Source organism: Eulemur rufifrons, chromosome 7 (assembly GCF_041146395.1).
Source record: "Eulemur rufifrons isolate Redbay chromosome 7, OSU_ERuf_1, whole genome shotgun sequence".
Classification (NCBI taxonomy): domain Eukaryota; kingdom Metazoa; phylum Chordata; class Mammalia; order Primates; family Lemuridae; genus Eulemur; species Eulemur rufifrons.
In genome coordinates, this window is record NC_090989.1 from 66,993,086 (window position 1) to 67,005,822 (window position 12,737).

Below are 12,737 nucleotides of genomic sequence, written 5' to 3' on the forward strand. Positions count from 1 at the left end.
CAGGGAAAACTTGGCTGAGCAAGAGACACTGAGAACAGGCTTGTGGGGTGGAGGAGGCCAGCCATGCAGATGTCTGGGAGGAGAGTATTCCAAGCAGACAGGAAGGGCCTGCGGTGGGAGCATGGCCCGGACGCTGGAAGGACAGTGGGAGGCCCATGTTGCTGGAGTGAAAAACACCAGGGGAAAGTGATGAGGGAAAGTCAGGGAAGAAGGGGGAGAGTTCCTAGTACCTGGCAGGACACTGTCAGGACTCTGGGAAGCCACTGGCGGGTTTTAAGCAGGGTGACATGATCTGACTTGAGTTTTAACAGGATCATGAGTGTGAGCTGAGAATAATTAAAGGGGATGTTAGGCAGGGATCAAATCTGCAGGTGGCAGATACAGGCCAGGAGGGTGGTTCCTAGGGATGAAGAAGCCCGGGACCAATCAGGGGAAGGGACTGCAGGAAAGCACAGAACACCTGACAATCATGTATATCAATCATCTGGTAACATCCCACACCTCCCGTAAGCCTCCCCTGACCACGCCAATAAAAGGAAATCACCTGGGAGTTCTTCACATCTTTCTCCACTAATGCTGACTAGCCTCTTCCCGTCTCAGGAAAGTATTTTCACTTTGTGTAGCTTCCTTCTTTTCTACAATGACAGCTGTTTGTGTGGAATTGCTTCCTGTCTGTGGTCACCTGTTGCACCTGCCCTGCTTGCGATTCTTCCAAGCAAAGGAGCCAGAGAACCAGGACAACATTCTCTTTCAAAAACCCAACCCTGACAGGGAACAAGGGCAGAAGTAGGTCCCAGCTCCATAAGAGACAAGCAAGAACCTTTGAAAAACTCTGGCAGGGGTAGGGAGGGAATCTGGTAAGGAGAGGGCGGGCCACAGGGGACAGGTCAAGCCTGTCCTGGAGCAAACTGTTCACCACAGGCCCAGGAATCACGCCCTGCCCTCAACAGAAGCAAGAGGAAGCCTCACAAGCAAATGGGCACCTATGAATAAAGTGATCCTTTACATTTATAAAGGCCATTAATCCCATTCCAACTGGAAAGCAGGAAAACAAACTACGGCAGTCAGCTTTCCAAAGCCCTCACTCCAGCCAACTGAAAATACCTGTGAAAAGTGACCCTATCCCATTAACCTAGCTGCACACTGCCGTATAAAAGGGACCCTGTATTTAAGTACCGTGTAATTGTCCCACGAAGCTGATATCGTTAAAACTTCTCAGAATATTTCTATGGCTGGGCTGAAGAAGAAAAAGTAGTTACCAGGGCAGTTGGGCACAAAGGGCCTTTTGCCAAACTACTTAGATATTTTAATTCCCTGTTGCCTCAGTAGCTAAATAAGCATGGAGAACAAGCGGGAGAGGAATACTAATTAGAGCTAATTAGACCCTGCCCTCTTCTGCCTTAATCCTCTTTATAAAAAGCCCCCCTGTCTCAAGGATGATGGAGTTAAAATGTAAATCCATAGGGTAAACAGCACTCTACAAACCAAGCCCACTGTTTGCATTTCATTGTCTTGTCAGTCCTAAACCTGAGCCTGGTTACCCAGAGAGAGCTGCAGGCCCACCAAATTCCAACAGTCCCATCAAGACCACAGGAAATGGGGGGATGGGGAGGGGAAGGGTGCTGCCAACAGGAGTCCACTGAATAAAATGAAGGGCTCCCTTAGGATTTAGAGCATTCCAATTTGCAGGGCATTCACTAAAAGAACATTATATTGCTTTAAAAAAAAATAAAGTATGAAGCAAACATGACTCCAGTCATGCAGCAGGATCAAGACCATGTTCCTCCCTCTGTCTTAGAGAGCAAGGGCAGTGTGGAAAGGCCTCACTCCAGTGAGACCCCTGGTTTTGTGGGAAGACCACATCCTAGGGTCCCGTCTGGAGGTTCTTGGTGGAGCAACAATGAGAGCTGGAGATATCTCTGGGTGGGGGGAGGGGGGAGGTTGTCGGCTAGCCAGGGGCTTGACAAGCCCCTTAAACTTAAGGTAGTTTCCTGCAGGAACCAGGACAGAGATGAAAGTGTGGTTAAAGCAACAGATAGGGCAACTTGGCCACTGGTGCAGGGACACCAGTCAGGCATGGCCCTGAACGTCACCTCTTTCTTTTTTTCTGTGTAACTAAGTTTTTTCTTTCAAATCATGTTTCTGGTAGCAAGGGGGAAACAAGCCCTGAATAAAGTACCTACAGTAATTCAAGAAAAAAAGAAGAGAAGGAAAGAGAAGGAAAAGGAAAAAGAATGTTTGAAGTTGGCTTAGCAACAGTGGGAAACTAGGAGAAATCCCACAGACAGAAGTCAGTGCCTTCTAACCTAGAGAGGCTCCAGGGCACTAGAGGGAGGTGGCAAGTCTGGGGGCAGTGGTCCTGCCTGCTCTCACACCACTCTGGCTCTTCCCTGGGGGCTGGCTGAGCTCTATAGGAAATGGCAGAAGATAAACCTGTGGTCACAGAGAAGGGCAATGGGAAAAGGCAACCCGGAAGGAGTTGGAAATAAACCACCATGGCTCAACGCTTTTTCCCTACCCAAGCTGAGTCATGTAGGACAAAGGGCACTGGACCAAAAAGCCAGGTCCCTGGTCCACCACTCCCAACTCATTTCACCCTCTTGAGCCCATCTGGAAAATGGAGATCATTGTGAGGACGTTACACAAACTCTGAAAAAGAGAAATCACACTGCAAATGGAAAATAATGTATTTTTAAAGTCCTTTGCAACTGGAAATATTTGTGTTTTTATTAGAACCACAGAATGTTAAACTGGAGGGGAACTGAAAAGCCATCTCCTTTAGCAGTTCCCAAACTTGTAGATTTCACAGAACACTACGATTTAAAAACAAGACAAAAGAAACAAACAGAAAAAGAGAAGGGGAAATTAATATAGGATTGTCTAATTTTTTTATTTTACCAAAAATAAAAAACTACCATCTACCATCACCAAAAAAGTATTAAAAGAACATTTTCCCACCAAAAAATAAAACGGCCATAATTTCAAACCAAATGACAGCCCTTGTCAAGCAGGAGGCCTTTGACAACGACGTGTTCCTGCATGTGATAACAGGCTACATCTTCCTCTCTGCATTTCCCTGGGGCCCATGAAAACATCAGTGATGGGCACTGGTTGCCAGATGGGCATTCGGAATCCACTGATCTAATCCCAGCACTGGAGTGATTATTCTCCCATTAAAAAAAACTTTGCTACAGTATTAAATTTGAATTAGGGCCTGAACGAACTTTTTGTTTGCGCAGACCCTCCTCCGCACTCAGACATAAACTTTCACTGCCTTCATGTAAATGAGACACCGTGAGGGGAACAGTCCTCCCCTCCCGCAGCCAGGCAACCACTTGGCTCACAAGAGCCATCAAGTATCTCGGGCTTGCATGTGAATAGAGTACCTCAACACACAATTATTTCCTAAGGGAAAGGAGGAAAGGAGAAAGTTTGCACCAAACAAGGGTGTCCTTCCCCTGGGGCCTCCTTAACTGCTACGTCCTACCCTCTCTCAACTCTGAAAACTTAAAGCAGGTAACTGAGGGCTCTTCACACAGCCGCCAGCCCACGGCAGTGTCGGGCAAAGCAATCCCCACAGCCCCGTCCTCTGCTCCAGAATCCTCTCCTCTTAGGGAGTGTGAGGCTCGGAGTGTCCTGGAGGGGCTGGGACTGGAGGCGTTGCCTGCGGGCGCCTTCGGGGCACTCCCGACATGTAAATCGCGGGATGAAGTCTTTAGAAATCTGATGGGCAAGTTCCAGGAGAGGCCGTGGCTCGGGACGCGGGACGCGGGACGCGGGTCTCCCTCGGGTTTGCGGCGGCTTGGGAGAGGGCACGGGGGGTAGCACCCTTAAAAGAAGGCGGCTGGCCTTGGCGCGGTGAGACTCTAGGATTCGCTGTGGGGCCCAGTGTACCCGCAGTTCCAGGGGATGAGCCCTCCGGAGTCGCAGTGGCCCCAAGTCATGGCTCCAGAGAGCGCTCCGGGGCTTAAGCCTCCCACTGCCTTTAGCTTCCCCGGGACCCGGGCACCGGCGGCATCACTGCGCGCCTCCCAGCAGCCCGCCCGCCCCCGGCCGGCCACAAGGGCCGCTTTGTGCCCGCGAATGCAGGGCCCCGGCCCCAAAGCAGGGCTGGCGGGGGCCCTCCCCGCGCCCTGGGCGCGGGCGCTCGCGGGCTAGGTCAGCAGACGGGCCAGGCTGTTTACACAGGAAGGGAAGGCTCCTCCTCACTCCGGGAGGGGACCGGAGATGGACAACAGCCCGGCGGGGCTGCTGCGGGCTGCGTGCACCGGGTGGCGCACGCAGTTTGGAAGTGTCCCGCGCGGCTGTCCCCCAGCTGGGGACTCATCGGGGAGTGCCCCGAAGGCGCCCTCCGCCCTCGGGCAACGCCTCCAGTCCCATCCCTCCGAGACGCCTGCAGGCGGCTGCGTGCGCGACAAAGTTTCTTTCTGTAGGGTTGGCGGCGCGGCGCCCGGCGCGACTTACCTGGGAGCCGGGGCACTAGTGCACAGAGCCCGAGGAGGCAGGCGTACAGGGGCGCCGGGGCCCGAAGCATGGTGGGGTGCCGGCTCAGCGGCGGCGCGGGCGCTGCACTCCGCGGGGGCCGAGGGCGGGGGGCGGCAGCCGCATGCCCCGCGCGCAGCCAGGGGTCACGGCGCCCGCGGCTGGGCGGGAGGCGGTGGCGGCTGCGCTGGCCCGCGCCCCGCCGCCACCATCCCTCCCGGACCGCTCACAGCCGAGTCCCGGGCCCACCGCTGCCCCGGCTGGCCGGCAGGGACGCCGGGGTGCCGCCGCTCAGGACGTCCCCGGCGGGCGGCTCTGGGCAGGGGAGGGGCTGGCTCCGCGCTGCGGCCGCGACTTGTGCTCGGAGAAGCGCCCCGCGCCGAGGATCCCCTGCGCGCCGGCACACTCTGCCCTTCGCCTCCGCCCCTTCCCTTCCTCCCCCCGGCCCGCCAGGCTCCACTTTCCTCCCCTTCTTTCTCCTCCCCTTCTCTCCCCTGCCAGGCCCCCGCCCGGCCGCCAGACGGTCAGTTTACGGCGAGGCGGGGTGGGGCGGGGCGAGCTCTGGGCCGGGCCAGCTCCTCCCCGCGCGGGGACCGGCTGGGGACAGGAGGCCCGACGGCGCCCAGGTGGAAGTCCCTTCCGGCGCACTTGTGGGGTGGGGAGTTCGCAACAACGGGGCAGGGGCCCGTTCCGGGTTCTCGGCAGCCTGTCGCTACGGGAAGGGGGCGGGGCACGCTCCATTCGGCGAGCCGAGATTGCTCGGGCCAAAGGCGGTGGCGGAGGGAGAGCAGGTATTGTGGGATCCGGCCGTGACCGTCTCTCGTCCTCTCAAAGCCGTACAGCCAGCGGGACCCTCGCCCGAGGTTGGACGCTGGCGCCCGCGCGTGCAACCTCAAGGCGACGATCTGCATGGGGAAAGGAGAGCACGGGGGGCATGGAGGCACAGGTAAAGCCCACTTTTCACTTATTAACGTTTTACCCCTTTCAAGGAGTGGAGACTGGCCAATCTGCCATTTTCCCTACTGACACGCTGGCGGTCTCGGTGACCAAAATGATGAACTGGAAAGCAGATGCTCAGACTTTCATCCATCTTGTCACTTACGTCTGAGCCGGATCTGAAATTGCCAATGAGGGGTAGAGTGGCGGGACTTAGAGGCAACTCGTGCAAAGGGTACGTTGGCCTTGGCTTGGCCAAGGAATGGGTTGAGACTGGAACGGTTTCTAGGCAAGAGGAGAAGAGGCGGCATTCATGCAGCGGGAAGGTAATAATAGGATACCTGACACATACAGAGAGCACACTGCCTGCCAGGCACTGTTGTAAACGCTTTGCCTGCATTAACTCATTTAATCCTCCGACAACACTACTGTTACCCAGATGAGGAATCCGAAGGTCTGAAGGGTTAACATGCTGAAGGAAGTGACAGCTGGGATGCCTCTTCTAAAAGCTCAGAATGGCTCAACTAAAAACAGAAGCCGTAAGAAGTTTACGAGCAAAGTGGTCTCACCTTTGCAGATTGGGGACCATTTAGAAGGATTGTTTGGAGGACTAGGGGGAGAATGGTCCTAACTGCCCAGCTTAAAGAGTTTGGATCTTAATTTGTGCCCCCCAAACTCCACCACGGTGGTGACTCAATGCCAGAGGAAGTAAACTTACTCTTATAGTACAGTATAGTGTGCCTGGGGGAAATAGGAAGCAGTCTATAGCAAGCTCCAAATTTCACTGAAGGCCACCATTTCATCCTTAAACTGCATGCAAATATTATCGTATTCTATAATATCCTCACGTTTGTTCTGATGTAGAAGTATTGATTGTCCCCAAAATTTTCCCCAAAATCGGTGTTGCAGAAGCTGCCCTGGGTTTATCTTGGGACTAATTGCCTTTCAGCACAGTGGCCTTGGAGCTACTGTCATCCTAGGTTGTGAGGCAGTGGTTGTAAAAAATGGGAAGCCCGTGAAGGACTTTGAACTGGGAGATGTCATGTGCCAAGTGGTGATTTTAAAAGATTTTTCTGGCTGTGATGTGTAGGATGGATTAGATGGAAGGAGAGCAGAGTCCCAGAAACTAGGTAAATATTATACAATTATACAGTAATAATTTGCATATATCAAGCATTCTTTAAGTTTGGGCCCTGTGGTGGCAGGATCTTCTGTGCATCACCTTCCCTACCCCAACTCAGGTGCTTCACACACTGTTGAAATATCCACTTTGTCTCAGACCCAACACAGACCGCCATTTACCTGGACTGCACCTGGAAGATGCTTCAGTGAAACCTGCCCTGCTCCCATCCTCACCAGCCCCCTCCTGTCCTACCTGGTGGTTCCCTGCACTCCAACCTGCCCAGACCTGCCATAAGCCACTAAATTCACCAAGTGATCCAGGCTCTATTATCTTAACACTGGTTTGGAGATGCCTTTTCTAATTCCTCTGAGCTTTTGCTTTCTGGTTTGTGCCTTTTTTCCTGTCCAAGAACCCTTCATTCTTTTTATTACACTAGAGAGTGGGTGTGCCCTGCAAATGCTTTGACTGCCTCCTACTGATTAAATTTGGCATGCACTGATGGCTCTGCTCAAGCAAGGGGACAAGGCAATACTTTTCCCATAGCAGCTGGAACAGTTCCTTTGTGGCTCCCTCAGGAACATTCCATGTCTGATTACTGCTGAGCTTCTGGCCCCAAAGGAGGCTGCTAGCGGATCAGTTTGACTCTGGGGGTCTGAGCATGGATAACTCAGGGAAATTTTATGTTTGTTATTGTTATTTTAAAATATGATTAATTCCTCAAGAATTAAATATAGAATTACCATATGACCCAACAACCCTAGATGGGGGTATATGTTCAAGAGAATTGAAAGCAAGGACTCAAATAGATATTTGTACAACAGTGTTCATAGCAGAATTATTCACAATAGCCAGAAGATAGAGCAAACTAACTGTCCATCAACAGATGAATGGAAAACAAAATGTAGTCTAAACAGACAATGGAATATTATTCAGCCTAAAAATGAATGAAATTCTGACATATACTGCAACATGGAGGAACATCATGCTAAGTGAAATAGGCCAGACACAAAAGGACAAACATTGTATGATTCCACTTACGTGAGGTACCCGGAATAGGCAAATTCATAGAGACAGAAAGTAGAATAGAGGTTACCAGGGGCTGTAGGGAAGGGAAGAATAGGTATATAGAATGTGTATCTAGTTTCAGTTTGGGATAATGGAAATGGTCTGGAAATGCATGGTAGTAATGGTTGTACAACAGGATGAATGTACTTAATGCCACTGAATAGTAAACTTAAAAATTGTTAAAATGATAAATTTTATGTTATGTATATTTTACCAGTAAAAAAAAAAAACCTTTAAAATCAGATGCATTAAAAGCTTCCTATTTCACAATTCACATTTACATAGTAAGTCACTCCCAAAGTGAGTTGTCACATTGGGTAATTCAATTTATAATCGGGGCAAAAAATATTTACTGATACATAGCTGCAATTTAACACGGATAAAAATTCAAAGGGGGAAAAGCAACAATCCTACAGTATTCTCCTTAGTTTAGGTAATATGCTTAATTTACTCTGCTTTTAATAGACATGCCGAGGATTTGTCACAGTGCAAGAAATGAATGACCCTGATGACAGAGCGTTACAAAATTCTTTTGTAGGAATTGATAGGCCTATGACACATGTATACAATTTTCTTTAATGTTAAGATTAACTTTTCTTAAATACCAAATTATACTCCTTTTTATAGGAAAATGCTCTGCCATAGGTTTTTCTTTCCCTGTGGCCCAACGGTCCTAGTTAGGAAAAAATAATTTCTATACCAGCTTTCAGAGTTTACAGCCAACAGAGGATGCTGAGGACAGACCTAAAAGCAACATCCAGATAATGGATGAACACAAGAGACAAGCAGACAACAGGCTCCAGGAGCACACTGGGTTCCCTGTCAGTGAAGAAGAGCCTATTATGTTAACGGGCATATGGTAGATCCTCAGTAATTTTTGCCTGTTTGTTTATTTTGGGGTTAAGCATGCACGCTGTGGTTATGCCAAGTATGAGGCAGGTGGAATTTCACAGTGAGATGGAATACCAAACAAGTCTTGACAGAAATTTTCAACATAGGGAAAGGTGTTCCTGTTTGTTCTTGATGCTCTTAATGTGCAAATGTAGCTGTAAGCCATAGAAATGTCATATTTCTCTGAAGCTGTTAAGAAGCACACATAACCATTTTAAACTTCTTTATGGAGTAGCTAGCGCACCCTTGGTAAATAGGTCATGGGTTTGCAACCTGTCTGTTCATGTAATTACCAATTCTGAAAATACTCATTAATCATTATATCTTTCTGAGAGCAATTTTTCAAAGGTTAGTTTTGAAAATATTGTTAAGATTCTGTATTCCACAGGAAATGTATAATTTCCAGCTTTCATGAACTGAAATATTTTAAAACAATATCCATTCATAAAATTACAGTAAATGTTGTGATATTTTCCAGTTAATTTTGGTGTGCTTGTTTTCTTTTTAGAAAAATTTTCTTTAAAGTGGTCAGTAGGATTTAGACCCAGGGTGGACACTGTGGGAGTGTTTCTCTAAATGCCCCATTTCCACTTGAGCAAAGCAGTCACAGTTTGTTTCTCTTTTCCTAGAAGTCGTCTCGCATCACTTAAAAGGCACAGATTCTTTTCCAGTTATTTCCGTAAAAAGTACAATGAAAGAGTACAAGTACACACAGACACACACACACACACACACACACACCACATTTTAAATCAATCATGCTCAGAGATTTCTTGAGTAAATGCTAGGAATTAAAGAGTGGGCAGGAGATGGGGAAGGGACACAGACAGATGTGGCCCGTGCAGATGTAGCCTGGAGAGAAAAGCCATGGGAGTGGAGTGATAGGACAGAAGGCCCTGAATACCACCGTCATGGGCAAGGACAGAGAGAGACATCTAAAGAGGGAAGAATGGAGCCAGTATGTGGGAATGCCCTTGGAAGCTGAGCCGGCATTCTCCCTTGGCCATCTCAGTACCACTTTCTTTTTTATCCTCCCTTCACCTCCACTCCACTCCCTTCTTCCTGCCTCTCTCCTTTACCTTGTCTTAGGTATATCAGTGGCCCTTAAGACAGTGCTTAGCTGGCGGTTTTCAGCAGCCTTTCAAAAGGTGGGACAAACTTCTGACCCCTGCCTTTCTTGCAGGGGCATGTTTGGGGGTGGGGTGGGATTAGAGGCTGAGCAGCTACTGGGGGACCAGATATATAAGAAGCCAAGGGTCAGCCAGCAGTCACCAGTCTTGGGACCCACCATTGGCCTGTTTGCAGGAGCTGTGGCCCCCTTTTGTAGAATATGGTCTCTCATGTTCAATTGCTGGTAGAAGAAAATGAGAAATTGGGGCCCAGAATCAGAACTGAGTTCCAGTCCTCATTGCCATCGACCAGCTGAGCAACTGTGCAATTGCCTGCCACTGTCTGGACCTCAGTTTGTGCGTCTGGAAAGCAAAGGGTCTGGCCCCTGCCGGAGCTGGCTCTATAATTACTACTTGTAATGTTCTGCACTTGGCAGCAGGCTCTGGTTTACATAACCTGATCTACCAACTAAAAGTAGTTCTTCAAAAACTGCTGCCCTTAAATAGAGGATGTAATGCCTGTTTGAACGTGTTCATCATATAGGAAGACTATAAGGCCCTGTCTTGTGAGGGAACTCTGAAAATGATCACCTCTCCTCTTTAAAGGCTGTCCCAAGGGGCCTCCATTAGTTCCCTAGCCGATCCACTCCAATTAGTTAATCAGCAATCACAGAAAATTTTTCACTCCATGTAACCCAAAAAGAGGGCACTTCCTCTTCTGCCAGCTTCGGTGGAGATTGGTCACTGTCCTCTCTAACATTTCAGAGACCATAAAATAAAACAAGATGCCTGCAATGCATACTAGGGGTGGTTTTTAGGCTCAACTACACATTCAGACTCATGAGCCCTCCAAGAGGCCACACTTGGCTTTAGTCAACCCAAAAAGATGTAGGGAGAGGCCACAGCTGGCCAGCATGGCAGCATCAACAGTTTATGTCATGGGAGCTCTGGTCTCCGTCAAGCATAGCAGTCGGCTCACGTGCAAGGAGATGAGATTCACATTGGGCAAGTATAGCACCCTCCCTAGTTCTGAAGCCGATATCTTTTATAATATCACCATGGCTATAGTTTCCAGATTCCTTATAAAAGACAAATACAGTTCAAAGAGTCACCACACTTAGAGAGGCCCAAAAGATGGTGCCCCAGCAGGTATGAATAGTTCATACAACTCGACATTGTAAAACATGTCTATTTATCCCATTTGGACACCAGGGCTCAGAGAAATGATAATAAGTGATAGGCCCAGGATCTCCTGACTCCAAGATTTACTGTTCTTTCTCCTATTTCACAGCTACCTCATTTCGAATGGAATTTCTGCTCCATTCCATGTTATGATGTAGTCTTAATATAATTTGGGTATATTTAAAAGAAATATGATATCCTAATATTTTCTACAGTATATTATTTCTCATCTAATAGTTGACCTTATTTTTGATATTTTATAAAACATTTATGTGCAGGCTAAATTAGCAAATACATCTGAAAATATCTGGTACATAGTAGGCATTCAATAAATATTAATTGAATCTGCTTTGTATTTCCTAAATTGGGAGGTGGCCCTAAATAATTTCTGAGTGCCACAGCTTTAACCATTAGTCTTCTAAGTCAGCAGTCTCTAACCTTTTTGGTGCCAGGGACCATTTTCATGGAAGACAATTTTTCCACAGACCAGGGAGGTAGGGGGGATGGTTGGTTTCAGGACGATTCAAGTGCATTATATTTATTGTGCACTTTATTTCGATTATTATTACATTGTAATATATAATGAAATATTTATACAACTCACCATAGGTTGGGGACCCCTGTTCTAAGTCATGTAATACAGGTTGCTCCTCAAGGGTCAGAGCAGGTATTTTGTTACAGGGGGTCCGTGCTTTATAGATGTCCTTTATAGCATTCATTCCTAAACCACAATTAAATCTTTATTGACAGCACACACAGTGCCTTTCAACCCTAGATCTATTGGCAAAAATGTAGCAAGCCGTGGGGATTTCTGGCTCCCAAACTAGGCCATCCAAATCACTGTTTCCCATGTGCAGCTACAGGTCAGACCAAGGCAGACCTGAGGCAGGGTGCTCACAGCCATGACTTGAGCTGGCTGGACTCTCTTCTTCTGGAGAGACCACATAGGGCGTCTGAGAGTTACTCCATGGGTGTGAGTAAATGCCTTCCTAATTAGAGTTGTTCAGCTTCCTATCTAGAAGAAGCAGGCAGGGCACATACCTGGTAGAACTGAAAGATCAGTAAACCAGGAATCCCATGATTGTGCAACTCACAAGGCCCTTCACAGCCTGTCCCCACCCACCCTCACAGATACATTGTCACCTTTGCTTGTTGTGTTTCTTCTCCATAAAAGGCCCTACCCTGATCTTTTCTGACTGGTAAACTCTTATTCATCTTTTGATACCCAGTTCAAATATTGTGTCCTCTGTGAAGGCTTCCAGAACTACCACTGACAGAATGTCTTCTTTCATGTTCTTTTAAGAACTTGGTCCTTGCCTCCATTAGAAGAGTTGAGGTTGAAGTTATTTGCTTATAGCACAACTGTCTCTATGACTTAATTGTCAACTCCGGGAGGGTGGGCACTTAAAAAAAGCATCTGTGGAATGATTCATTTATTCTACAAATATTTACTGAGTGTATGCCATGTGCCAGATACTGTTCCAGGGTTAGGGACAGAACAGTGATGTTTATGCTGAGTCTCGAAGGATGAGGCAATTTTGTAAGGTGAAGGAAGGGAGAGGAACAGGGACTAGACGGCTGTTCACAAAGCACCCACTCCCTCATCTTCCTGGACAAGTGGCTCTTCTATATTCCTCGGCCTCCTTGCTGTGTTGGGTGTGGTTATGTGACTGAGTTCTAAGCCAATGTGATATGGGGGGAAATGAGGTGCATTGATAATAGACCTGACCCTTAAAAATCTCTCTTGCGAGATTCTCCATACTCTTTTCCTTTCTACTGAAATTGATGCAGAGGAGTGGTGACCTTGAGAACATAGCAGGAAGGAGCCTGAATCACCACCTTGAGGGGGGCCAGGGCTCATGAGGAAGATGGATGAGCAAGAATAGACATCACTTGATTATAATACTCGGGTGAGGGCCATTGTCCAAGTGTCTATTTGTATTGACACT

At 48.2% G+C, this 12,737-nt stretch overlaps 1 protein-coding gene across 1 annotated transcript in view; it reads right to left on the reverse strand.

The window, feature by feature from the left end:
- The window catches only part of ITGB5 (integrin subunit beta 5), a 105,056-nt gene extending 100,382 nt beyond the window's left edge, over window positions 1-4,674 (reverse strand). The window contains exon 1 of the mRNA XM_069472714.1: window positions 4,465-4,674. Coding sequence (XP_069328815.1) covers window positions 4,465-4,534 — 70 coding nt within the window. The 5' untranslated portion in view covers window positions 4,535-4,674. The remainder of the gene's footprint in view (window positions 1-4,464) is intronic.
- Window positions 4,675-12,737: the final 8,063 nt, after the last annotated feature.